General features: G+C 33.8%; 6 protein-coding genes across 8 annotated transcripts; 3 read left to right on the plus strand and 3 right to left on the minus strand.

Annotated features, from left to right (window-relative positions):
• The first annotated feature begins 922 nt into the window (after positions 1-922).
• On the plus strand, positions 923-2,595 carry LOC110672648 (galactinol synthase 2). Its single transcript, XM_021835510.2, has 4 exons — positions 923-1,438; positions 1,521-1,841; positions 1,935-2,069; positions 2,166-2,595. Exons 1-4 carry the CDS (start codon positions 1,109-1,111, stop codon positions 2,388-2,390), a joined length of 1,011 nt encoding a protein of 336 aa, XP_021691202.2. The 5' UTR covers positions 923-1,108; the 3' UTR covers positions 2,391-2,595.
• Positions 2,596-3,027: 432 nt separating this feature from the next.
• On the plus strand, positions 3,028-4,276 carry LOC110636205 (uncharacterized). Its single transcript, XM_021785832.2, has one exon. The coding sequence runs from the start codon at positions 3,126-3,128 to the stop codon at positions 3,669-3,671; it is 546 nt and encodes a 181-aa protein (XP_021641524.2). The 5' UTR covers positions 3,028-3,125; the 3' UTR covers positions 3,672-4,276.
• Positions 4,277-4,605: 329 nt separating this feature from the next.
• LOC110673017 (ADP-ribosylation factor) lies at positions 4,606-7,729 on the minus strand. Its single transcript, XM_021836017.2, has 7 exons — positions 7,577-7,729; positions 6,954-7,115; positions 6,761-6,831; positions 5,467-5,586; positions 5,154-5,272; positions 4,967-5,048; positions 4,606-4,866 (listed from the first exon to the last, which is right to left on the minus strand). The coding sequence occupies exons 2-7, from the start codon at positions 7,099-7,101 to the stop codon at positions 4,861-4,863; spliced, it is 546 nt and encodes a 181-aa protein (XP_021691709.1). The 5' UTR covers positions 7,102-7,115; positions 7,577-7,729; the 3' UTR covers positions 4,606-4,860.
• A 426-nt stretch (positions 7,730-8,155) lies between these two features.
• On the minus strand, positions 8,156-11,131 carry LOC110672802 (WAT1-related protein At1g09380). The gene is made up of 7 exons (XM_021835722.2): positions 10,637-11,131; positions 9,665-9,727; positions 9,428-9,544; positions 9,094-9,343; positions 8,842-9,000; positions 8,598-8,749; positions 8,156-8,510 (listed from the first exon to the last, which is right to left on the minus strand). Exons 1-7 carry the CDS (start codon positions 10,816-10,818, stop codon positions 8,324-8,326), a joined length of 1,110 nt encoding a protein of 369 aa, XP_021691414.2. The 5' UTR covers positions 10,819-11,131; the 3' UTR covers positions 8,156-8,323.
• Positions 11,132-15,293: 4,162 nt separating this feature from the next.
• LOC110652902 (GDSL esterase/lipase At1g09390) lies at positions 15,294-18,396 on the plus strand. Of its 3 annotated transcripts, none has more exons than XM_021808517.2 (5): positions 15,294-15,585; positions 15,779-15,967; positions 17,017-17,177; positions 17,280-17,544; positions 17,973-18,396. In XM_021808517.2, the coding sequence occupies exons 1-5, from the start codon at positions 15,333-15,335 to the stop codon at positions 18,203-18,205; spliced, it is 1,101 nt and encodes a 366-aa protein (XP_021664209.2). In that variant the 5' UTR covers positions 15,294-15,332; the 3' UTR covers positions 18,206-18,396. The 3 variants fall into 3 exon arrangements, with proteins under 3 accessions (XP_021664209.2, XP_021664211.2, XP_058000576.1); XM_021808519.2 differs by having other exon boundaries at positions 17,023-17,177; XM_058144593.1 differs by having other exon boundaries at positions 17,128-17,177.
• A 4,816-nt stretch (positions 18,397-23,212) lies between these two features.
• Positions 23,213-23,926, minus strand: LOC131178766 (uncharacterized). The gene has a single exon (XM_058144594.1). It carries the CDS (start codon positions 23,678-23,680, stop codon positions 23,318-23,320), a length of 363 nt encoding a protein of 120 aa, XP_058000577.1. The 5' UTR covers positions 23,681-23,926; the 3' UTR covers positions 23,213-23,317.
• Positions 23,927-24,645: the final 719 nt, after the last annotated feature.

Consider the following 24,645-nt stretch of genomic DNA (forward strand, 5'->3'; position numbering starts at 1 on the left):
AGTTGGGTCCCATTTTAGACCAACTAACATAACCATAAATTAGAAACTGACACCTTTCACATCCATGTGCCCATGCATAGCGACGCGCATTTGATACTTATGGACCCCATCCCCTCGAGAACGAGACCCCCAAATTCGGAACAAAAATTGACGTGTGTGATCGTTCCACGTGTACACGAGCTCTGTACGTGGCCTTTTATGTCCGGTGGATCCTACGTGATATAATTTTAGTCTCGTAAGTCTACTTTTATTAAAAAATGACAGGCACCTAGGTGAACGCCACATGGCAGTTGTTGCACACGTGGCTCCAAACGGTGTGACTTTCGGGTGTAGTTGCTAGAAGGTGCAGTGTTGTTACTACGCTCCCCAATTGGGGTCCTTTGGCGGTGGCTGTTAGGCAGAAAATAAATTATTTTATTAGCACTTTTACTTTTACTTTTACGTTTTTTATTTTTTTTAAATTATCTTCTAATTTTTCAACATTACCCTCAAATTGGCAGATAATAACAACTATACCCTCTAACCTAACCGTAACTAACTCAGATCTAAAGGGTATTTACATTAGAGTTTAGGTGGGACCAAAGGGATCTTTTTGGTATATTCTGTGGAAATGTTAACTTATTACTGTAGGAAATTTCGTGCACCGTCCAATTCCAGGATTTTTTCTTAACCGTCGGATCTGAACGTTCCGCCACGCGTAGAGTGATAATAATGGACATACAACGACATCGTATTATGATGAATAAATGCTTCTAAATGAAAGTGAATAAAACGACGTCGTAATGTAATAAATTTGTTTCCTTATTGGATAATTTAATTGCCATAAAAGATTTCTTTCAAGTATCTTTTGCCAAATCGCTATGGATCCCACCATTAATTAAATTAATCCGTGCAGAAATCCTATAAATACCCCCACAACCCATTAACCCAAATCCATCAGCAAACTCAAGCAGTCGAGCAACAAAGCAAATCTTTTAAATTTTCTCTCCTTCCATACACAATCGTTTCTTTTCCTTTGTGTGGCAAGAAAACACTTCATTTTCTTTCTTGAGACTCTTTTCTTTGTATCTAAATTTTCTTTTTTTTTTAAAGAAAAAATTCAGTGATCATGGCTCCTGATCTTACCACCTCCACAAAGACTACCTCCACTCTGGTCAAGCAAGCTAGCATATCTTCTTGTGCTTATATTACGTTCTTGGCTGGAAATGGAGACTATGTGAAAGGTGTTGTTGGGTTGGCCAAGGGGTTGAGGAAGGTTAATAGTAAGTACCCACTAGTAGTGGCGATTCTGCCTGATGTTCCAGAGGAGCACCGCAAGATTCTGGTCTCTCAAGGGTGTATAGTCAAGGAGATTGAACCTTTGTACCCGCCTGAGAACCAGACCCAATTTGCCATGGCTTATTATGTGATCAACTACTCCAAGCTTCGTATATGGGAGGTATGTGTGTTTGTTAAAGTACTTGAGGAAGATTAAATTCAATTCAATTGTGAGGTTATTTATGTGGATTTTTTGCTTGCAGTTCGTGGAGTATAGCAAGATGATATATTTGGATGGTGACATCCAAGTGTTTGAGAATATAGACCACCTCTTTGACTTGCAAGATGGCTACTTTTATGGTGTTATGGACTGTTTCTGTGAACAGACATGGAGTCACTCCCTGCAGCACAAGATTGGCTACTGCCAACAGTGCCCTGATAGGGTTCAGTGGCCTACTGAGATGGGTCCTAAACCTCCCCTTTACTTCAACGCTGGCATGTTTGTTTTTGAACCCAATCTGTCCACATACCATGATCTCTTGAGTACTGTCAAAGTTACCACTCCTACTCTCTTTGCTGAGCAGGTAAATATCAAGTTTTACTTGGATGTTTTGGTCTTTTTCACATTGATTAAGCCCATTTTCCACTAAATTGTTTATTAATTGTATTATCGGCAGGATTTCCTGAACATGTTCTTCAAGGACATTTTCAGGCCACTTCCTCCAATTTACAACCTCGTTTTGGCCTTGCTCTGGCGCCATCCTGAGAATATTGAACTTGACAAGCTCAAGGTTGTTCACTACTGTGCAGCTGTAAGTATCAAATATGTGTTCAAAATTATAACACAGCTTTTTCTATCTATATAACAAGTCTATGGTTCTAATGGTGTTCGTTTAAATGTTCTTCAGGGCTCCAAGCCATGGAGGTATACTGGGAAAGAAAAGAACATGGACAGAGAAGACATCAAGATGATGATCAAGAAATGGTGGGACATTTACAATGACGAGTCCTTGGACTACAAGAACACTCTGGCTGCTGCTGCTGGTAGAACTGAAAGTGGTGTACAACCACTCTTGGCTGCACTCTCGGAGACTGGTGTTGTTCACTACATGACCGCCCCATCTGCTGCCTAAGGCTATATCAGTAGTAGCAGTAATTTGTATAGGGATGGATCCATATAAGGCTTTGTTTAGGTGAAACATTTATATTTTTTGCGAACCCCCATGTATTAAATTGGGGTAGTTTTCTTCTGTGAGGACATTTTATCCCTCCTTTGTATTGTTGGTTTCTGACTGTTTTTCAATTAATATAAGATATAAACAGAGTGTTTTACTGTAATTCTCTTTCAATATTCACTTCTATCTGACTTTATCCATTTCTAGTTTTTGGTTAAACTTGTAAGTATTCCAACTAAGGTTTATTGTTCTAAAATGATAACCAGCCAATCAAACCTCTATTTTTAATCTCTTAATCCGTTCAAAATAAGAAAAATGATTTTTTAATTTTTTTTCATTTTGTTTAAATTAATTTTGGGAAAGAGCTAATTCCATGACAATTTAAAATATTCACATGTTGATCTCTAACTATTTAATGAATCTTATCCTCAACTCAAATAGCATGCAGCTAATAGTAGTCTTTTCAGATACAAACATCTCAGGGAATCCTATTAATATTGGTATACTATAATTAAGATAATTAAAGGAAAAATGATTTTTGATTTGCTTTGATTATGGCTTTCCATTAGTAGCAGAAAATTTGAGACCCTTGCCTGCAATACTCTCTAGAATCTCAACCATAACAATTCTATATTTCTTTTAAATACCCACCAATTTCTCATTAGCAACTGGCTCTTGATTTTGGAAAGCAAAATGAGTCTAGCTCATTGTTATTTTTCTGTCTCTGTTGCTCTGCTGGTCATCTTCCTCCTGATCAACCCTGCCTTTAGTGACAAAAAAACCCAAGAAATGATCGATAAAGTCTGTCGCCAAATGGAAGAATATGGCTTTTGCAACCAGACGTTCAACGAGAACCTGAAGACCAAATCAACAAACTATGTTGATCTGACCCAGATAACAATAGACCAAGTTACAAGAAATGCAACAAATACCTATGAATTTGTTTTGCAACTCCTGCAGAACACAAGCATTGAAGCATTGAAGAATGCACTTAGGGTATGTGAAAGTAGTTACCAGGTAGTGCTTGGGGCTTTCCAGGATGCCCTGAGGTCATTTAACCAGCAAGATTATGATAGTATGATTAAGTATGAAAGGGTGACTCCTAAAGCACAAGGCGGTTGTGATGCTTGTTTTAACACCCCACCAATCCCTGCAAATCCTCTGGCTGATAGGAATAGGCAAATAAGGATTCTCATTGCCATGGCTATTGTCACTGGCCATGAACTTGTCACTTTATAGGATCCAACTATTATTTACTTCACTGGCTATTTGGAGAATCCAACTGAGATTCAAATTCGAGGTTTCTGAAGATGACTATAGCAACCAAACTCAATGGCACTGCAAGTGAAGTTTTAGTTATGCCTGTCAATTTTGTATTGATGGAGTCGTACATTTGATAGATCATGGATCCTTTATTTTCTCTTCTATTTCCATTGATGAGCATTTGGAGTCTGCATTCATTTTCTCCAATAGTTCAATTACTCTAAACGTAGTGGTTAGAAGCATTTCAGAATTATAATTGAACCCATTTTACTTTTTGATTGAACGGAACAAGCAATGATGGAATTTCATTGCTTTATATGTGTATCGCAGGACAGTAGCTTGTTACTCGACGGTGATGGGATCCTAACAAGCCCATCCCAGCCCAATAACTTAGGCATTATCTACCTCAACCCACCACTAATTAAGAATCAGACGCCATTTACTCAGCCTGATTAACATTTGCTTTTCATTTTTTTTTTCAATCTTAATTCATAAAATAAAATTAGAAACACACAAAATTGCAATATTACAAATTCGAGCCATCAGTGACCAAGAGGCGGCACCGCAAGCAAAACAATGGACGTCTTTAACTGTACCGTTAAATTATAAAGGTTAGGATTTACATCCTCGAAAGTACGAGCATTTTAATTTTAATTCATATCCATTGTACAGGGTTGGGTCACTCAAGAGCGACGATCCTTAGCACTAACAGCAACGTGTTACTACAGGAGGAAATTTAAGAAGAAAGAGCAACGACCTCAGCTGCAATGTTCATCAGTAGCTAATCTGTAGCATTCGAGAGTCGAATGCACTCGATGATAGTTATGGATAGCTATGAGTAGTTGCAACAGAAGTGGAGAGTTAATAAAGTAGTTTAGAGGTAGTTTCAGTAGCTCAATATCCCTCAAAATGAACCATCAAGCACCTAATGCTCATTGAAAGAAACATAAACTCCCGTTTCATCAAAGAGGTATATCATGTTAACATATACGAACTGTGAATAATGAATTATTTAAAATCTACAGGAACAATTTGCCCATTTCTATTATAGTAAATATCTCACACATTCTCTCAACAATTACAGGATAAGAAATCCAGAGACACCAATTAACCAAATTTGAAGCAGGCTGCAACCTGAGAAGTGGCAGGAAACTGATCGCATCCCCTACGCCTGCACAACCATCAGAAAGTAAAATAACGTCAAACAAAGAGGACTGTTCAATATTATCAGGAACACAAGGCAAATTCCAACCAACTTACTGAGGCCCTACCTTGTTAGCAATGTTGTTGGAGAGCCAGTCCAGTCCTTCATAGAGGCCTTCACCTGAAGTGGCACATGTGCTCTGGATATACCTGCAAGAAACACAAATATTATCATTGAATGGTGGCTTTCCTATCCATCGAGGTTGATTCAAGTTCGCAACTATTTATCAAAAGGTTAAAAACGGAAACTTATACCAATGGCGCTGGCGAAGCGAGTGAAGGCCGAGCTTATCAGTAATCTCAGCAGCATTCATAGCATTTGGAAGATCTTGCTTGTTTGCAAATACAAGTAACACAGCATCTCTCAACTCATCCTACATACAAAATAGAACATTATTAAATGCCCATTGTTAAAGAAACATATTTAAGCACAAACAAAACCATTGATGAATTTGCTACTAAAAACTGAGAATTTGCCTCTGGGAAAATACCTTTGTGCAGATCAGTTTGCAAAATCCATTTCCATCAAATGGGAAAAAAAAAATTAGATTCAATTAATTCTACAAACCTCATTCAACATACGATGCAATTCATCCCGAGCCTCAACTACACGGTCACGGTCATTGCTATCAACCACAAATATAAGCCCTTGAGTGTTTTGGAAGTAATGTCTCCATAAAGGTCGAATCTGTTAAAAGACACAAAAGACTGTCCATTAACAGGGATTTCAAACTGTTTAGACGTCAATAAAACAACTGCAAACCACTAACATTCTCTATTTGAACACATTAGAGCCAACATTGCATGACTGAGGAATTTCTTAGTGATACCAGGATTACTCACCAGATTGTCTATGTTAAAAATATATCTCAAGCATCACAGTCTACGCACACAAGCGCATGCGCGCACACACACGCGCGCACACACACGCGTATAAAAGGAAAACAAAAAAGAACATGAACTTACCTGTTTACATGTGATTTATTAAGTATTATACAGATAGCCTTACTCAAACACTTAAAGATATGGTTGACATCAATTACACAACACAAAGAAGACAGTAAGTCACATTGCTAATAGGATACCAATGAGCCAGTAGAAGACCATACTTAAACATGTACGTCTTAGACTAACCATATGAAAACAAAGATTGCAGAAAATGAAATGTCTGCCACAGCATGGATAGCCTAAAGACATTGGTAAAGCACATTCAGCTTAGTTTTCTGTTGTGTGCTAACAAAAGAAAGGGGGAAAAAACAATAAGCACGCCTATAGCCCATAAGCATGTGCATAACCAATCATTGCAATCATGCAAAATTTATCAGACAATGAATTGTCTGCCATAGCATGGATAGCCTTTCCTCATGCAACCCAAGGAAAAACTTGAAAGACAACATGGCAAAAATTGATTTAGCTTATGTATTTGTTGTGTGCCGATAAAAATATCTAATCAGCACAAGACCGTCCATAAGCACATATATTAGAAATGTGTAATTAAAGAAGATAACATAAAATTTCTGCCATGCAATCTACAGCTTTCCCTCAAACAGACAAAGGAAAACCGAAACATTATGTGGCATCAGATGTAGCTTGTGATTATGTTACGTGCTGATAAAGCATATCTAATCAGCACAAGACCGTCCATAAGCACTGCAGAAGAGTTGTAATAGTCAAGTAAATACATCATTAAAGGCATGCTGCACCAAGTATTGTCAATGATTATGCAATGTCAAGATCATTGTCAGGAGCAAATACGTAAAACAAATAGCAGCCCAAAAAATAGTAACAACAAAAGCACTCTTTTCCCCAATTGCGAATACATTATCCAAGCTCTAGCCGCTATATGGAATATCATCACATACCTTGTCCTGACCACCAACATCCCAGACAGTAAAGCTGATGTTCTTATATTCCACAGTCTCCACATTAAATCCTGAGTGAAAATGCAAATAAACATCACTCACCCAACCAAAGTAATCTAATTATCTACAACAGCAAAATGGAAGAGCATCCTATACACTAAACACTTGTTAACAAGTTAGACACAAAACATACCAATTGTAGGAATGGTAGTCACAATCTCTCCCAGCTTGAGCTTGTATAAAATGGTGGTCTTACCCGCAGCATCAAGACCCACCATAAGAATTCGCATCTCTTTCTTAGCAAATAGCCGGCTGAAAAGCTTGGTGAATGAAAGCCCCATCTTTTCTATCTAGGCTGGATTCAAAATGCCAAGTCATAAATATGCCAAAAAACAAAAACACCTTTTGCCATGCACACATACAATCAAAATGCAGAAGATGCAAGTGAGATCTGGTAACCCATTTTGATAAAATTGCTAGCAAAAAAATCAAGGTGTAACGTAGCCTGAATATATACACATTCCCATTGCTTACTTTAATTCCATTTTTTCAACAATAAATGACATAAAAAAAAAAAGCACACACAATGACACATACAGATCCTAGATGCATCAGATCTACGGAAAACACGAATAAATCAATATAAATCCAAAGCTGAAACTTTGAAATGAACCCAACAGATGCCTCATAATAAAACAGGAACTAATGAGATCCAGATCTAAATCAGGATCTACAACAACATCCACAGGCAAATCCGTAAGGCATGAAAAGGAAAATAACACCATGGAAGCGGGGGGAGAGAGAGAGAGAGCTTACAGAAACGGAGCTCGGGAAGAGGAACGAAGAGAGGAGAGGAAGAAAAAAACCGGACGGCGAATGAAATGGAGGTCCATATCCTCCCTATTTAACGGCTGTCTGAGATAACGGCTGTTTCTAGACGTTAATGCTTTTAACGATTTTTGTTTCGAGTCATTGGCTGCTCGTTAATTGTTAGGGTAAGTGAGTGAGAATTTAGTGCGGCAGGGCTCATGGTAATGTACAAGAAATTTTGGACCGTACAGGTGAAATCATCATCACCCTTCAACTTTTTATTATTTGTGCTATTTTTTTTTTTTTTTAAATCTACTTGTTAATATTCTCTTTTTAAAGGGTAGAAATTAAGAAACAAATACTTGAGTTTTACATAATTATGCAATGAAATAAGAAATATTTATCTTTTTTTTTTAATCTTTATTTTCCATCTAATTTGACACAATTTTATATTCATTGTGAGCATTAACTGTACTCATAAGAAATTCCACAACAATCATGGAGATTTTTGTTCAGGCAACTTGTGGGCATAGATTCCACAAACAAAACTCAGAGCTAGCTCTGTATTTATATCACACAAAGTAATGATAATTAATTAATCAACTTCTTGATTAAGCAAAAACTAGCATTTAGAGATAATAGCTTCTTAAAATCGGGTAATTAAAGAAAATCACCCACATACACCTCAAAGTTAATTATGGATTGAAACAAAACTTAATTTGCTTTTGCTTCATTGTTTCTTTATCTCATCATTTAGCTTGCGGCAGGAGCATTTCTGCCGTTGGAATTTGCAGGCAGCTGCAATTCCAGGTCACCTTTCTCTTCTTTCCCACCTTCCTTCCAGGCTTCTATTGCTTCAATAGCCTTCAATTTCATCTCCTTTTCTTTCCCCCACAGAACAGCATAGAGTCCAGCAACAATCATGACAGATCCTACGGCACTGAATCAAACACATAAATTTTAGAATCCAGGGAAAATTTCTGAGATTTAAAGCTAAAACTATTACCAGAAAGAGCCATGTTCTTACGTTCCAACGTATAATTTCTCACGCAGCAAAGCCCAACTGAGAACAGCCACAATAACCAGCAACAGGGGGCTGAACACTGAGACGTAGAGAGCTCCTTTCTTTTGGATGCTCCATGAGGTGAGGGAAAATGCTAGAGCAGAACATACAACTCCCTGGAATTACATTATGATTTGTACGTTGGCAAGTGAAAGTTTCAAAGAACTCACAAGAAAGATCAACAAGGCATAGAATTTTGGAAACATACTGCATAAAGAGCTGCAACAAGCCTGCCTGGAGCGTGCAATGACCACTCGGACGGTTTGTGATTTGCAAACAAGCCAATGACCACGCACTCAATGCTACCCATGAAGCACATCAACAATGTGCTTGTATATGGAGCCGGAAATTTGTCACTTACGTTAGCCTGCAAATATTTGAAGCTGCATTAAACTGGGTTCGGACTTGACATCTCATCTCCCTGGAGATGATTTCAGGATCTCAGCTTTGTAATTATTACCTGAAGTGTAAACCAGATAGCCCAACAAACAGAGCTAAACATTATAAGCAAAGGGCCCAAAATGAAGTTTGATTTGGAAGCAGAATTGCTGCTTCCCATTTCATCTGCATATTTCCAGTGAATGCTGGATTCGCCTACATTAATGATTGCTCCATGATAAAACGACAACAACATGGCTCCTCCTACACATATTATTGTCCCTAACAGCTTAGCTTGCCCTGATATCTTCTTAAGTCCAACAGATTCTTGTCTGAAAAAAAAAATTACAATTAGTAATCAAATGTTACAAAATTCTTAAAGAAACAGAAAAAAAAAATTGAATCTAATTCATTACCTGAGGACAACTGCTAGAATAAAAGTGACAGCAGGGAGAATATTAGTCAGTGCACAACCAATTGTTGGGGTGGAATTTTCTAGCCCAATAAAATAAAAAACCTGGTTTCCAGTTACCCTGCAAGTTTGACAAACGTTAATTATTATTTAAACATTGATAATACACTAAATTAATCTCCTGGCATGAATGTTCAAAGCAGAGAAGGTAAATAAATAATAGGATTAATTGGTTAATTACCCAGTGAGGGAACATATGAAAATCTGCAACAGCAGAGCCTTGGTAATCTTGGGTCTTGTTTTCCTGCACCAAAATAAGAACAGAAATTCTTGAAATCAGAAAGTTGTGTCAAATCTAAAATTAAAATTGAAATAGAAATAAAACCCTTTTTTAAATATCCAATATTTTTAATTACAAATTAAAATCATTGAATTTTGATCTAAATTTAAATTAGAACTGATGTGTGACCAGAAGTAGCCCCATGTGGCAGCATTTTTAGAGCACATAAGTAATTAAAGGCAGCAGCAGGTACATTAATTTAGCATAGAAAAGGATGGACAAACGGCAACCATGCATATGGCTGCTTTGTGTATTAGGTTTATAAGTACTAAATCCAAATATGAATTCTTTCAGTGACTAATTAATCAACCAGCACACAGCTGCATAAAATAGTAGAGTCCCAAACTAAGCAGCACACTGGACTCTGAAGTCATTACAAAAGCTCAAAAAATGTGCAATTAATTAATTAATTAATTTTTATCCCTTTTCTTTTTTGAAATATTAATTAATTAATAATTGTTATAGTTTTTTTTTTCTTTTTCTGTCTTAAAAAACAAACTCAACTTTTAACACAGAAAATTGAAAAAAAAAAAGAGTTGAAGTCTCATATCAGAAATGGGACAAAACTAAAATATATTCTTGAATTTATAATGGGGAAGCAAGATAGAGTTTGCATGAACCAGCTAGCCATTTCAGAAATGGATTCAAGAAATCAAAATAACTCATTCTTTCTCTGGTACATATCCAGTGATAATAATTTCTTTAACGGTATATTTATACAGTGATAGGTAGCATGCACTACTAGGCATCAACTAAATCGAATAATGTATACATGCAAAACCATTATATGAAACAAGAAAAGAAAACAAGAGCTCTAGAAAATGGGATTTCAAGAACTCATGACTAAGCTAGGAGTTTCTTTCAAGAACTTACCACTCGAAGAAATAAGCAAAAGGGACCATCGCAATGGTGGCAAAGATTTGCCGGTAAGATACAAGAACGAGTGGCTTCATGCCGGAGTCCATTGCAAGCTTTGAAGTGATGTTCATCCCTGCAAAGCCAAACTGTACAAGAACCATAGCCAAGAATGGCAAAAGATCACCCACCACATCCATTAATTATGTCTCTCTCTTTCTCTTTTGATCTAAGTTTTCTTCAAGAAAAAGACTATATTAGTGTTACGAAGAGAGAGATATGAATGATTAGTTGCAGAGAAGGGGATGACAAATCAAGAAATGGAAAGCACATATATATGCATAAGAGCAAGAGCCAGAGGATTTTTATTTTTTTCTATCTCTTTTTCTTTTTCCCTTTCTCTTTTTCTTTTTTAAATTTTTATAACAGAAAGTAAGGGAAGGAAAATCTCTGCATTAAAAAGAGAGAAACCGTTCAAGATTTCTTGTAAACGTTTGTGCTTTTGCATGGACCAAATGGTTCCCATTTTAGCTGTATATATATAAAGCTGCTTTGAGCTTTGTCTCGTCCTGTCTTGGGCTATGCCACTTCTTGCTCCGATTCATCAACCTCCATTAACGACACTGCACTTTGACATGTAAGCAAAAAGAAGACTTTGTACGATACAAGTTAACCTGTTGATAAAGATAGAAGTCTCTCAGTATTTCATAATTATTTAAAAATTTTATATACATTAAGTCGATATAAAAAAAATTATCAATAAAAAATAATTTGATTAGGAGATGATTATCTTTTTCTATATTAATTCACTAGCCATTCCTAATTTTCACATAATAATAAATATTAATAATTTGAATTAATTATTACATACATCAAAAATATTAAAAAATAGTATTTTAATATATACAATAAAATAATTTTTATTTAATTACAAGTAAGCCTCAAACGTGAAAATGATATCCTGATTAATACACCTAAAAATATTAATAAAATAATAAAACTTTAGACCCATTATTTATCCCAAGTTTATCGACTCCCCATATGGTTTTAAGGGTTAGTGCCACATAACGAGCAATATGACATTGCGTTTTCCTTTAAATGTCATCAAATTGACACATTTGAAAGGAGGTGTTTTGGTGCTCTAAGAAGCAAAATCGATATAAATAACTATACCCAATAATGATATAATTTAGTAATGATAAGTTAAAATGATAATAATTGACAAATGTTCATAGTATTTTCGTGGGGCTAAGTGTACGTTTAAGGTATAATTTTATGGGGAAATGAAATTGCAAAATAAGCAAGTGGCTTGGTAGACGTAATTGGCAAGGCTTTGGTGCTAAGTGGCTTATGAGACATGCCCCTTTTCTTTCTCCTCCTTTTGAGCCTTGTTTTAGTGGGCTACTTTTTTTTCCGTTGAATCCCTTGCACTAAAGTGAGAGTGCTTCCCACGTGTGACGTTTCCCATAATTATTAAAGTTTTTTTTTTTAATATTTCATTACTAATTTTTTAAATAAATTATTTCAATTATTAACTTATAATTATGAATATTTATCAATAATAATAATAATAATAACTAAATTTTAATTTCGATGTGTTAAAGGAAAAATCAATTTTGTCTTTAAAAAGAAAGTGGTTACCTGGGGGTTGGGCTAATGGGCAGGGGCAGAAAAGGTGATGGGCCAAGATATATATGAGTTTGAAATAGCAGCGACGACCAGTCCACTAAGTGAGTGCATGGCTTCATTAGTGGATGCTTACGTACTCTTTCCAATAACGTGAAAATGACATGCACGTGACTACGTTAAAGTTTAAGCAACTAATAACTTTACCCTTTATCTTTTAATTAATTAATAATTACGCCCCAAATCATCGAGTCGATTCAACCTGATTTTAAATCAAAATTATTAATTTTGATTCTTAAATTAAATTTAAGATTCAAAATCAAATCGAAAAATTTTAAAATTTTATTTGATTTAAATCAACACAAAAATTAATTTTTATAAGAAGATTATCGTCTTAAATTAAATTTTTGATTTAAAAGTATCGAAAGAAATTTGATTTAATAATATAAAGAATTTTTTTTTTTTTAAAGTCCTCCTTTTTGGATGAGATGTTATAAATCCACTTTCATGGTCAAAAGATAACCCATAAAATAAATTGGGCTTGGTAGTTAATGTTTCGGGTCGGCCCATATCTCACATGACGAAGTCCAACCCTTCTTTTTGACTGTCGGTGGCAACTTTTCTTTTTATAAAATAATGATAAAAATTATTTTTTAAATAAATTTAATTATCACAATTATAGAGCATCCTGTTATTTCAATAAGGAAAAACTACACGGAATTGATGTGCGCGATGTTTCCATCATTTTATTAGTAGTTTTTTTTTTTAAGTAGTAGTATATTTATAATTATTATTTTTAAATGTTTAAAAATAATTGTTATTTATAAATTTAGAAAATGCACATGATTACTTGACTCTCATATTATTTATTTTATTTTTTAGAATTTTCTTTTATTTTTATAAAAAATGATAAAGTGGTATATTAAATTAGTTTTATTAATCTCATGTGAAAATAATTAAATACTTTAAAAATTTAAAAGGGGAAGAAAAAAAAATCAAGCATTAATTTATAACTAAAATAAAAAGAATTTACTTAAAATGCATTATACTTGTTACCTACATTAAATTGTATAAGAAAAAAGCAACTATAAATTCATGTAAAATTCATAAAATGAAAATAGAGAAAATATATGATCGTTATTTTGCTAGAAAGTAAGGAAAATAAGCAAACTTGAATAAAAGTAAGATAGAGATGGCAATTGATAACAGAGAATAATATCACATCATTCAGTGAACTATCCCTTGTTAGCAAAATAGATTTTGAAAATCTAAAAACCAATTATCCTTTCCTAAGATCACGGACTGCACCCATATCTCTTTTGTCAAATCCCATTTCCATTTTTAAATATAGTTTCACTTGTAGGCAATCAAACAAATTAAAATGGATTATGACTATGAATACGTATTAAATTATATAGTGTAAAGTATGCTCACCTTATTACATTAAGGAGAAGAGAGATGGTAAGAGAATTGTTCAAAAAGGACCTTGGTTTTAAAATTGAAAATTATGAAGTTAATCTAAAATTTCAAACTCGCATGAAAATAATTAAATGCTTTAGAAATTTAAAGGGAAGAAAAAAAAGTTACAAATTTTGAATTATATGCATTTTAAATGCTCTTATATGAAAATAATTAAATACTTTGAAAGTTTAAAAGGAGAAGAAAAAAAAAAAGGTATAAATATTGAATTATGATTATGAGATTATAATAGAAGGATATCAAAAGCTAAAATGGAAATGAATGAGCAATTTAAGGAGTTTCAAGTAATAAAAAATTCAATTTAATTAAAATTTACTTATTTTTTTTAATTAAAAATTAGTATATATGAGTGAGAAAATTGATACTATAGGATTGCAATGTTTATATAAAAAAGTAAAATGGGAAAGAGGAATGAGTGAATTGAAAAGTTGTCAAGTAAATAAATAAATTAATTTTAATTAAAAATAACTTATTTCTTTTAATTAAAAGTTGCTTAATAAGAATGAAAAAATTACTCTTATTTTTTTTATTTTTTTATGAAAATTGAAAATTTTATTTAAAATTTACAGAAATTACAAAGTAGGAAAGAGAAAATTAAATTTATCATTTGTTTTTATATATTTATATAGATAGATATATATATATATATTTATATATATTTATAAAAGCTACTAAGTAGAAAAAAGGAAATTACCATTATCATATTTGCTAAAATTAGAAAATATATTAAATTGCTCTTATTTTTCACGTTTTTAATTGTATAGAAGTTGCTAAGTATGAAAATTAAAAAATATATTGAAAATTAAAAAAATAGGAATAAATTGCTCTTGCTGCAAAATAGGAAAGCCTTTATGAAAGCTGTCAAATAGGAAAGAGAAAATTATTATTGTTTTTTACTGTTATAAAATTAGAAAATATATTTAAAATTTATAAAAGTTGCTAAAATTTGAAAATATATTTAAAATTTATAGAAGGAGAAATTAAAAAAGAGAAAATCATTATTATCTTTTACTTTTATAAAATTGAAAAATAAAATTAGAAAATATATCTAAAATTTATAAAAACTGTTAAGTAGAAAAAATAAAATTACTATTTTCTATTTATTAAAATTAAAAAATATATTTAAATTTTACAGAAATTGCCGAGCAATAAAAGGAAATTAAAAAAGAGAAAAATATTATTATCCTTTACTTTTAAAAAATTAAAATTTATAGAAATTATCAAGTAGAAAAGAAAAAAATTACTTTTGTTATTTATTTTTATATATTTATATAGATATAGAGAGATAGATAGATAGAGATTTAATTTTAAATTAATTTTTAATATATTTGATAAACACTTTCTAGTTTTCCAACTGGGCTTTTCATTTGGGCTTATAGTCTTATGGGCCCAGACACTTTTTCTACCCTTAAAAAAAAAAAAAATCACAATCATAGAGTCTTATGATCCACCTGATCAAGAGTCGGTCCAAATTGGTCCGGATTTGTCCACTTCTGATTCTCACTCACCAAATCACTGACTCGGCGCTCAGACTTCAGCTATATAAAACGCAAACAACAGAACAGTAAAACGCGCTTCCCCTTCCCTTCTGAATTCTTACTTTTCACTAATGGCGTCTTACTCTTTGCTATCTCACTCTCTTACCTTCATTCTTCTCCTTTTTTTTCTTCCATTATTTTTCACTTCTTTTGCTTCTCAGTGCAAGAACCCGCCTATCATCTTCAACTTTGGGGATTCTAACTCCGACACCGGTGGACTGGCCGCTGGCCTCGGCTTCCCTATAAATCTCCCCAATGGCCGCTTATTCTTCCACCGATCAACCGGTAGATTGTCTGACGGACGCCTCCTGATCGACTTCCTCTGTAAGTATGCTCTCCCACACACTCGCATTTTTTTTACGTGGACAACCATATCTCTCTTGTTCTTTATTTATACTACCAAATTTTGAATACCCATTTGACAAGGTGATGGGCTCATGGGATCTAATGTTACAGACATAATTATAGCATTATAAAATTTCTAAGGCATAGTGTTCTGTTATTTGATCCTGTGCAGGCCAAAGTTTGAACGCTAGTTTTCTAAGCCCATATCTGGATTCATTAGGAGGGTCCAAGTTCTCAAATGGTGCAAACTTTGCAGTTGTGGGGTCTTCTACTCTTCCAAAGTTTGTTCCCTTTTCATTGAATATTCAAATAATGCAGTTCCTTCATTTCAAAGCTCGTGTCCTTGAACTTGTTAATGCTGGTAATGTCTCGTTAATTTTCTTTTAACATGTGTGTGTGTGTGCGCGTGTGTGTGTGTGTGTTTAGCTATTGGATTAGTAAACGAGTGATCAAATATCTGTCTCATAGTTTAGGTTGTTTGAAATCAAACATGGGTGCCCGTTCTCTCCCCTGAACTAAAAGACTTGGAGGGGGTGTTTGGTTTACCTGTTGGGTTCAGTTGATAGCTGATAGACACCCAAACAGCTAAATTGTGGTGTTTGGCAAGCTTAAAAATACAGTGATAGGCGATGGGCGATATGATACGTCATTTGTATCATTCTATTTTTAAATTTCTCATCGGTGATAGTGATCGATTTTATTTTTATTTTGACCATATTATCCTTTTTTATTTAACTTAAAAATTAATATTATTAATATTTTTATTTTTTTATTTATAATTTTAATATTTTAATTAATGTATTTCAACTTTGTTAAAATATTTTTTATTAATAACATAAAATATAAAATATTTATTTATATCCAAAAACTTAAAATTAATTATAAATTTTTCTATTAACAATAATAATTATTTTATTATTTTATTTATATTTTTAAAATTATTTAATTATCTTTAAAAAATAATTATTTTCTTATTTCAATAATAAAATAAATGATATAATATAAAAGATTAATAATTATATATTTATTTAAATAATATAATATATTAATTTAATAATTATATATTTAATTTAATAATAAAATAAATAATATAATGTAATAAATTTATAATTTTATATTTATTTAAATAATAAAATAAATTATATGATATATACCCTTATTAGTCATTTCACATATTAACAGCAACAGCTAAATATAATTTACCAAACACTTAATATAAAATATTATTATCATTTATCGATTATCACTATCGATAACATTTATCACCGTATTCAACAGTTAATCCAAACAGACCCGGAGTCTAATTGGATGATATGTCAGTTAACTTTTAAAAATATTTATGCAACTCTGCTGCAAATATTGTAGATATTAGACAAGTAAACTGAGTATATGCAGAGTTTTCTTTTTTAGGTTTAGGAAATATAATCAATAATGAAGGTTTCCGGAATGCACTTTACATGATTGATATTGGACAAAATGACCTTGCTGATTCATTCTCTAAAAACCTATCCTATGTTCAAGTGATCAAAAGGATTCCATCCATCATTCAAGAAATCGAAAATGCTGTAAAGGTAAGTTTAGTAATCCAAAAGAGCTGGGTAAATGGTAATTGCACTTGTGGTGTTGTCAAATGTTCCCTGCTAAGAAGAATTTTGCCTTTTCATATCAAATAGACTTTATATGATCAAGGAGGCAGGAAATTCTGGATACATAACACTGGACCATTTGGTTGTCTCCCTCAAAAACTTGCATTAGTTCAGAAGATGGATCTTGATCAACATGGATGTATTTCAAGTTACAATAGTGCTGCAAATTTGTTCAATGAAGAACTGCACCGTTCATGCCAAAGGATAAGGCCTCAGTTGACAGGTGCAGCTATAGTTTATGTAGATATGTATTCGATCAAATATGATCTCATTGCCAACTCCTCCAAATATGGTAAGTTAAAGATTGTTCTTTTTCTCATTTTCTTCTTTGCTTGGAAAGTATTTTCTGCTGTTGTTGACTGTGAAGATGAAAGATCATGCACAAGACTCGCACATTCCTGACAAGTGATAACCATTTAATACCAATTACTTGATGTTTTGCATTCTAAATCCTGTTTGTAAATGTCTAAAATTCCTTTATAAGATAGACCAACAGTTGAATCATTTTCTAATTTCTCAATCATAGTGTAGTTCTGATGCTGTGCTATAATATGCAAATTCACACGACTTCTTTTCCAGAAAATCTAAATATGAATTGGGAAGTAAAAGAGTAGGTGTTCCTATCAAATAAGCAAACCTTATTTGAGATATCTTTGCAAGAACTGTTAACAGTTTTGAGTAAATGCATCACTTCATTTTTTTATTTTTTTGACCTTGCAGGTTTTTCAAGTCCGCTAATGGCATGTTGTGGTTATGGAGGACGTCCATACAATTACAATATCAAGGTAACATGTGGTCAGCCTGGCTATCAGGTCTGTGATGAAGGATCTCGATTTTTAAGCTGGGATGGGATCCATTATACTGAAGCAGCTAATGAAATTATGGCCTCCAAAGTACTTTCAACAGCTTATTCTTCACCCCCCACATTGTTTGATTTCTTTTGTCACAATTGATTTTCATTTGCGTTATGTTCAATTTCTTTTACAGAAATCTATTGAACTTTATAGTTGTGCTTTCTAAATGTCACAAACTGAAAAACGTGTAGTAGAGAAGATTAGAATTTGATTCTTGTAGAGGTAGTAATAAACTTGCCAAATGTATTCTGGTTCATTGCAATTTACAAGGTATTAACTTGCTTCTTTTATTCTTTTAGTACTTTTCTAATAAGTATGGATGGTATTTGTGGTTGTACTTTTACCCTCCAAGCCTTAGTTTGGGACAGAGGTTTATATTTTGTTTGGAAGGAGGTAGGGTAAAGTCAAAGTAAGGTTTTTCTTAATTTTCAAATCTTCATAATTTTTAAAAATTAAGAAGCATTTGGGAGGAAATGAGTTTTTTTTTTCAAATATTTGGAAGATTTAACGAAAAAACCTTGTTAACCCAACAATTTGGTGGGTTGGAAAGTAAAGTTTTTTGGAGGTTTTCAAAAACCTTCAAAAAACAATACTTTAAAAAGCATTCTATCCTCCTAAACACAAGTTCAAGGTTTTTAAACCTTGCAAAACTTTCCATCACTTTTAAAATTCTCCTTCCAAACAAAAGTTTAATTTGGAGGTTTATTGTCTAAAACCATTGTTTATTAATGCTCTCTGGCTATTTTCCTGTGAAGGATTTGTTTGATAAAATGCCTTAGAGATATATGGTTTCTTGTGATGGATTGATTTCACAAAAAGGTCTTTCAAATCAACTAAGATTTTGGGTCATAAATCTAATGAATTATTATGGGTCTCGCATAGAATGGTTTTATTAGATGTTTTCTTCATGCATTGCATGTAACAGTCGGGCTCTAACCACTAGAGGAATTGTCCGCAGTGGGCATAAGCCTCACGATTTTGTCTCATAGATAGAATGGAGAGGTCACTTATCCTAGAATTTCTCTCAAGCAAGCACGCTTAACTCTGGAGTTCTTTTAACTCTCCAAGTCATTCCACCAAAAGGCGCATCTAGTAATTAGTTCTACCATTTTATATATCATTACTTTTTGAACCCAAGACCATTTTCGTGCTTTGCCGATGTGGGATTTGTCTAAGGGACCTTTCTCCCTCCTTGCAGGACTCAGCGTCCTCGTTGAGGTTTGCTCCACCATCGTCTGAGAGGACACGCAAGCGACTCTGATACCAATTGTAACGGCCTGACCCATTGGCTAATATTGTCCGCTTTGGCCCAGCCCATACTAGACCTCATGGATTTGTCCCTTGGGCTTTTACACCCAAAAGCGCGCTAACCAGTGTTCTAAGACTACCCAATTTAAGTCCAGATCTCTTCCGTGCTTTGCCGACGTGTGATTTGCCTAAGGGACCTAGTGGAATGGCCTAGAAAGTTGAAAGAACTCCAGGGTTAAGCGTGCTCACTTGGTTAAGCGTGCTCACTTAAGAGAAATCCTAGGATGGCTGACCTCCTAGGAAGTTCTCCATTCCAGATATGGGACAAAACCGTGAGTCTTATGTTAAAGTGGACAATTCCTCTAGTGGTTGGAGCCCAACTGTTACAATTGGTATCAGAGCATTCCGCGTGGCCTGTGAGCGATGGTGGGGCAAACCTCAGCGAGGACGCTGAGTCCCGAAAACGGGAGAAAGGTTACTTAGGCAAATCCCACGTCGACAAAGCACGGGAGAGATCTTGGGTTAAAAAAGTAGTGATATATAAAATGGGGGAACTAATCACTAGAGACGCTTTTTGGTGGAATGGCTTGGAGCGTTGGAAGAACTCCAGTTAAGCGAGCTGGCTTTAGAGAAATCTTAGGATGGGTGACTTCCTGGAAAGTTTTCCATTCTACCTATGGGACAAAACCATGATGTTTATGGCCAAAGCGGACAAATCCTCTAGTGATTGGAGCCCGACCGTTACATTGCACCAGATGAAATTACCTATATTGGACTTCTGAGTTCTGAGCATGCAGTGATATTGAAAATATTGGAAAAATTAATTGGATTATTAAATCGGATAATGCCCTGATGATAACTTTGCACTGCCTGATGGGGTTGTGGTGGCTTCCACTTTGCTATTAAATTAATAGCTGAAGTGACAAGAAGGGAGATTGTTATGAAGGATGCTAATAGATTCCATCGTTTTAAGGATGGGTTGTGTTCTTGTGGGGACTACTGGTGATTGCTAATTACTTTACTGTTGTTCTCCAAGCAAATCTGGTCCTAAGATCACAGATAGATTTTGGTGCCGAAGATGAGGCAACACAATCATGAATTCATGATATGGTCTGGTCAGTGTTTTTGAATTTTGATGGCGTAACTGCAACTTGTAGAAGCCTGTTCCTACTTGCCCATTTTTGCAGTCTGCTATGTCTGCAGAAAAGTCCTCCACTTGGCATTTAATATGGTCTAGCAATTCAGAAAGCAAATCATCATGAAAGAATTGGGATACCTAATCATGTTGGATTGGAAAGCAAAAGCTTGGCAATCAATTTGGAGGGTGTCAATGCCGTTTTCTTCGCTCCCACTGCTCACAGGGCAGGTTGAATATGCGAAAAGAAGTGGCAAAATCACTGTTTTGATGAGCTGAGGATGAGAAGAGGTAGAGGGGAAAAAATATACTAGATGGTTGTATTCATTGAGTTGTGAAATTATCTTGAGTTGTACTTGGTACTGTACCAGTTTTTATCAAGAAATTATTGAGCTAGTTGTTTGTGCTCATATACAGAACACCCCATGAAATCTATAGAAGATTTTTCTTTCTTTCTTTCTTTTAAATGGTTCTTGGAAAGTATATTTTGATCCTCTTGTAGAAATTGGTGCAATTTAAAACAGACCTAAACAATTTTCTTGTTTCCCTGTGAGATTTATGTTTCTAATGCAGATAATTTCATAAGATGGTATGCATATTGACAAGTTTCCTCTGATTTCATTCTTGAATAACATTTAAACAGCAAGAACACGAACAAGGAGATCACCACTACCAACAAATTCATTCTGATATTGGATGTGGAAATTTTCCATAACAAATTAACAATCAGCCAGCAAAGGAAGGGGGAAAAAAAGTTCTTTTTACACATTTAAAAGATTCATAGCAGAATAGTACAAGTATGCATCAATTGTCTGGTTGTAAATCCAAACTTCTACACATATGAATCAATCTGTATTCTGTACTGCTTGGTGTGCATTTCCATTCTCCATAGCATCTGCAATGCAAATTTTATTGCTGAATGCATAATTTCATTGACTTGAGGAACACATAGGAAAGCTTCTGTTTTCTGAATTCTCATCAAATAAAACCAGTAATGATAATAATAATCACATGAACGAACAACCTTATAGGTGAATTTGCAAACCTGGAATAATCAAACCATTGGAATCCTATAATTTTTACAAGGTAAGATTGAGGTCTAGTTCTTTTTTCTTCTCCTTTTCTTGTTCCTTATTATTTGAAGAAGAACTTGGTTGAGTTGCATCAGCTAACTCCAGCGCAGAAAAATCTTCCAATTGAAAAGATGGAGTCCATATAGGCACATGCACCTGTTTTGCCTTCTTCATTCTCTTCCAAGCTTCCAATTCTCTCAAGCTATTTTTTGGCAAATTACGAGCATCTCTCAGCCTTCTAATTATTGCAAAGAATTTCTCAACCTTCTCATCTTCATCAACATATTTAATTCCTTGTTCTTCTGCAAAGATTCCCTGCTTCTTTTTCATCTCTTTTTCCATGGCTGGTGTAGTTCAATTTCAACCTAATCTCTATGACTTTTTATTGGCAATTTAGCCCTGCTCTGTTGCTGCAGGATGACTTCAGTTTCACACATAAAAAAGGTATGACCATAAAGAAATATGTCATATTAGTGGGGCCCTGCATAGGGTTAAGGCCTTTTAATTTGGTCCAGTGAAGGTGATTGAAGAGAATCAGCTATATAGGATGGTCTTTCTTTTTTTCAAAGTAGCTATGAATAATTGGTAGATTATATAGGTTAATGTTATTGTATAATTCAAGATCGTCCCTCTGACATTAATGGCCACTTTTATATAGTCCTGCTGCACCCCCACCTAATAACAATCCCTTTTTCTGCTGTATTTTGTTGTTTTTTTTTTTATCAAAATTTAAAGTATTTAAATAGAAATAAATTATAAAATTAAGAATTTAATTAAAAATTGAATATTGGATTAATTTGAATTTAATTTTAAAATTAAATGAATAACTTAAAAAAAAATAACATCATAATGAATTGATGAGACCTCTATAATTTTATATTGTTGCTGCTAATCATTATCTTTTGATTTTTTTTTTTTAATTTTATCTTTGATTATCAACATTATGAAATAATTACACTACCACTTCATCATAATCCCCCTAGTGTTGATATTTTATGAAATTAAGCTTAATGAGAAGCATGAGTTAAAACAATTCAAATCAATTAAAGTTGCAAATAATAGCAGTGATGATGAGACAAGTATCCAGCAACATAGGCCAGCACCAAGGTTACCCCCTCCCCCTCTTAAAAAAAGATGCTTTATGAAATTGTCATAAATTATTTGCGGTAGATGGTGCAGTGGGCCAAGCTGCTGATCTAAGACCAAAGATATGTTTCCTGCAACTTGCAATAGTTGTTCTAATTCTTCTGCATCTTCTTCATATTTTGCCCTCAAAGGCCCTATTCTGGATTAAGATCAGTGTACCATTTAGTGAAGATAATTTACCCACCAGGTCCCTAGCTACTAGAGCCTTGTTTAGGAGTGATAATACATTGGCACTTAAGCTATAACCAGATCATATATACTTGTGTTTAACTGTCCACATTTTTGGCTTTTCTCAATTTTTCTTTCTTTTTTCTGCTACTCTTCAACAAATTGTTTACTGGAAAATGGGTATTCTATTTTCCCTTCAATCACCCACTTGTGTCATTAATCTCATGTCTTGTAAATGATCACATATTGAAACTGGGAAGGGCAAAGAGATTAGTGACAGGCTATAAATGGAAAATGACACAGACAGAATATATTTACGATCTTAATAATCCTTGCTAACTGGCAAAATGGTCAATCCATTAATAATAATACTAATATTAACATTTATTTTGGGCATTTATTTTCTACCTGCAAATTGGAAAAGAAGCCATCTAGGCATCCCTACAAAGAAAGATTAAGGTCTAATTCATTGTTTCCTCCTTCCTCTTCTTTCTTCTGTTTTTTTTTTTCATCTTCTGCAGTCTTGGAAGGACCAGCAACTCCCTTACTATCCTTAACAATATCTTGTATAAAATCTTCTGGTTGGAATGATGGATTCCAAGCAGCAGCTGCTTGAGGTTTCTTCTTTTCTTTCTCTTTGGATCCATTATTGCCTCTTCTCATAAGATCTCTTGAGCTTCTTATCAAAGCAAAGAACTTCTCCATCTTCTCTTCATCATCTTCTTCCAACTCTGTCTCTTCTTTCTCTCTCTCTTGTTCTTGAACATTCTCAATCTTCCTCTTCCTCGTTGCCTCACTCTCCATGCAAGCTTTTCCTCAAACAGGAGTAAAGAAAATTAAAGATATAAAACACAAGAACAAGTAAACTGTAGAGAGACCGAGTCTTTTCTCATTGCCTATTATATGAAGAATCACAATCCATGCATATGCTTACATGTAATATAAGTACAAAACACTTGCCTAAGCTTAATTAGCCATATAGCCAGTGACTCACCAACTGCAAAAGCTGTGATAATATTTCACTACATATATAGAGTCATCAATGGGTGCGTTGTACTTGTATCACAGGAAAAGAAAGTCTTTGAAAGAGGAAAAAATTTATAGAAATTTTTATTATTATTGAGTTGGTACATATCTCGCGAGGAAAATATTTTTGGTTTTTACAGTAAAATTTTTTTTTGACATATTAAAATTAAATTACAGGGATTTTAAAGATGCGTTTTTTCATATTGGTCTAATACATTTAGCATAAATAAATTTTAAAATTATTTTTTTAATAAAGCTCTCATTTTTATTCATAGAATAGAGTAACTCTTTCCAAAGATAAAATCAGGACATTTAAATAAATATCTTCATTAATAAAAAAAAAATTGTTTAGTAAATTTTATATATTTATAAATAAAATTCTTTAATGGGTAGATAATGATGAGTCTGTTACCAACTAAATGGTGGGCATTTGGGGAAAATATAGCTGGCGGAGTGGGTGGGAAGGATAATTGCTGGCATCACACTGGCCCTTAAACGTAATCTCCATGATCTAACAGAGGTGACGCAGCACCCATGACATGGTGTTATCCGGCGGCTTCCGGAGTATTGCTTCTCTGAGGACATCTCTATGGGCCTACTCCTAACAATAGTCTTCTCCTCTTTTGTTTTTTTATTCCTCTTCCTCTTGGTTTCACACTTGATCGTAAATTACAAATATCTTCCACAGTACATAAATTATTTTCTTTTTATATTTAAGAAATTCGACCTAAAATATTACAGTT

Source organism: Hevea brasiliensis, chromosome 3 (assembly GCF_030052815.1).
Source record: "Hevea brasiliensis isolate MT/VB/25A 57/8 chromosome 3, ASM3005281v1, whole genome shotgun sequence".
Taxonomy (NCBI): Eukaryota; Viridiplantae; Streptophyta; class Magnoliopsida; order Malpighiales; family Euphorbiaceae; genus Hevea; species Hevea brasiliensis.

What these genes read in the sequence shown, in the direction of transcription:
- LOC110672648 (XM_021835510.2), top strand. Translation starts at nt 1,109, where the DNA reads ATGGCTCCTGATCTTACCACCTCCACAAAGACTACCTCCACTCTGGTC. An exon ending in CCAAGCTTCGTATATGGGAG is followed by an intron (nt 1,439 to 1,520) that starts GTATGTGTGTTT and finishes TTTTGCTTGCAG; the next exon opens with TTCGTGGAGTATAGCAAGAT. An exon ending in CTACTCTCTTTGCTGAGCAG is followed by an intron (nt 1,842 to 1,934) that starts GTAAATATCAAG and finishes TATTATCGGCAG; the next exon opens with GATTTCCTGAACATGTTCTT.
- LOC110636205 (XM_021785832.2), top strand. Translation starts at nt 3,126, where the DNA reads ATGAGTCTAGCTCATTGTTATTTTTCTGTCTCTGTTGCTCTGCTGGTC.
- LOC110673017 (XM_021836017.2), bottom strand. Translation starts at nt 7,101, where the DNA reads ATGGGGCTTTCATTCACCAAGCTTTTCAGCCGGCTATTTGCTAAGAAA. An exon ending in TGCATCGTATGTTGAATGAG is followed by an intron (nt 5,273 to 5,466) that starts GTTTGTAGAATT and finishes TTTTGTATGTAG; the next exon opens with GATGAGTTGAGAGATGCTGT. An exon ending in TCGCTTCGCCAGCGCCATTG is followed by an intron (nt 5,049 to 5,153) that starts GTATAAGTTTCC and finishes TGTTTCTTGCAG; the next exon opens with GTATATCCAGAGCACATGTG.
- LOC110672802 (XM_021835722.2), bottom strand. Translation starts at nt 10,818, where the DNA reads ATGGATGTGGTGGGTGATCTTTTGCCATTCTTGGCTATGGTTCTTGTA. An exon ending in ATTCTAGCAGTTGTCCTCAG is followed by an intron (nt 9,344 to 9,427) that starts GTAATGAATTAG and finishes TTTTTTTTTCAG; the next exon opens with ACAAGAATCTGTTGGACTTA. An exon ending in CTATCTGGTTTACACTTCAG is followed by an intron (nt 9,001 to 9,093) that starts GTAATAATTACA and finishes AAATATTTGCAG; the next exon opens with GCTAACGTAAGTGACAAATT.
- LOC110652902 (XM_021808517.2), top strand. Translation starts at nt 15,333, where the DNA reads ATGGCGTCTTACTCTTTGCTATCTCACTCTCTTACCTTCATTCTTCTC. An exon ending in CCTTGAACTTGTTAATGCTG is followed by an intron (nt 15,968 to 17,016) that starts GTAATGTCTCGT and finishes TTTCTTTTTTAG; the next exon opens with GTTTAGGAAATATAATCAAT. An exon ending in AAATCGAAAATGCTGTAAAG is followed by an intron (nt 17,178 to 17,279) that starts GTAAGTTTAGTA and finishes CATATCAAATAG; the next exon opens with ACTTTATATGATCAAGGAGG.
- LOC131178766 (XM_058144594.1), bottom strand. Translation starts at nt 23,680, where the DNA reads ATGGAGAGTGAGGCAACGAGGAAGAGGAAGATTGAGAATGTTCAAGAA.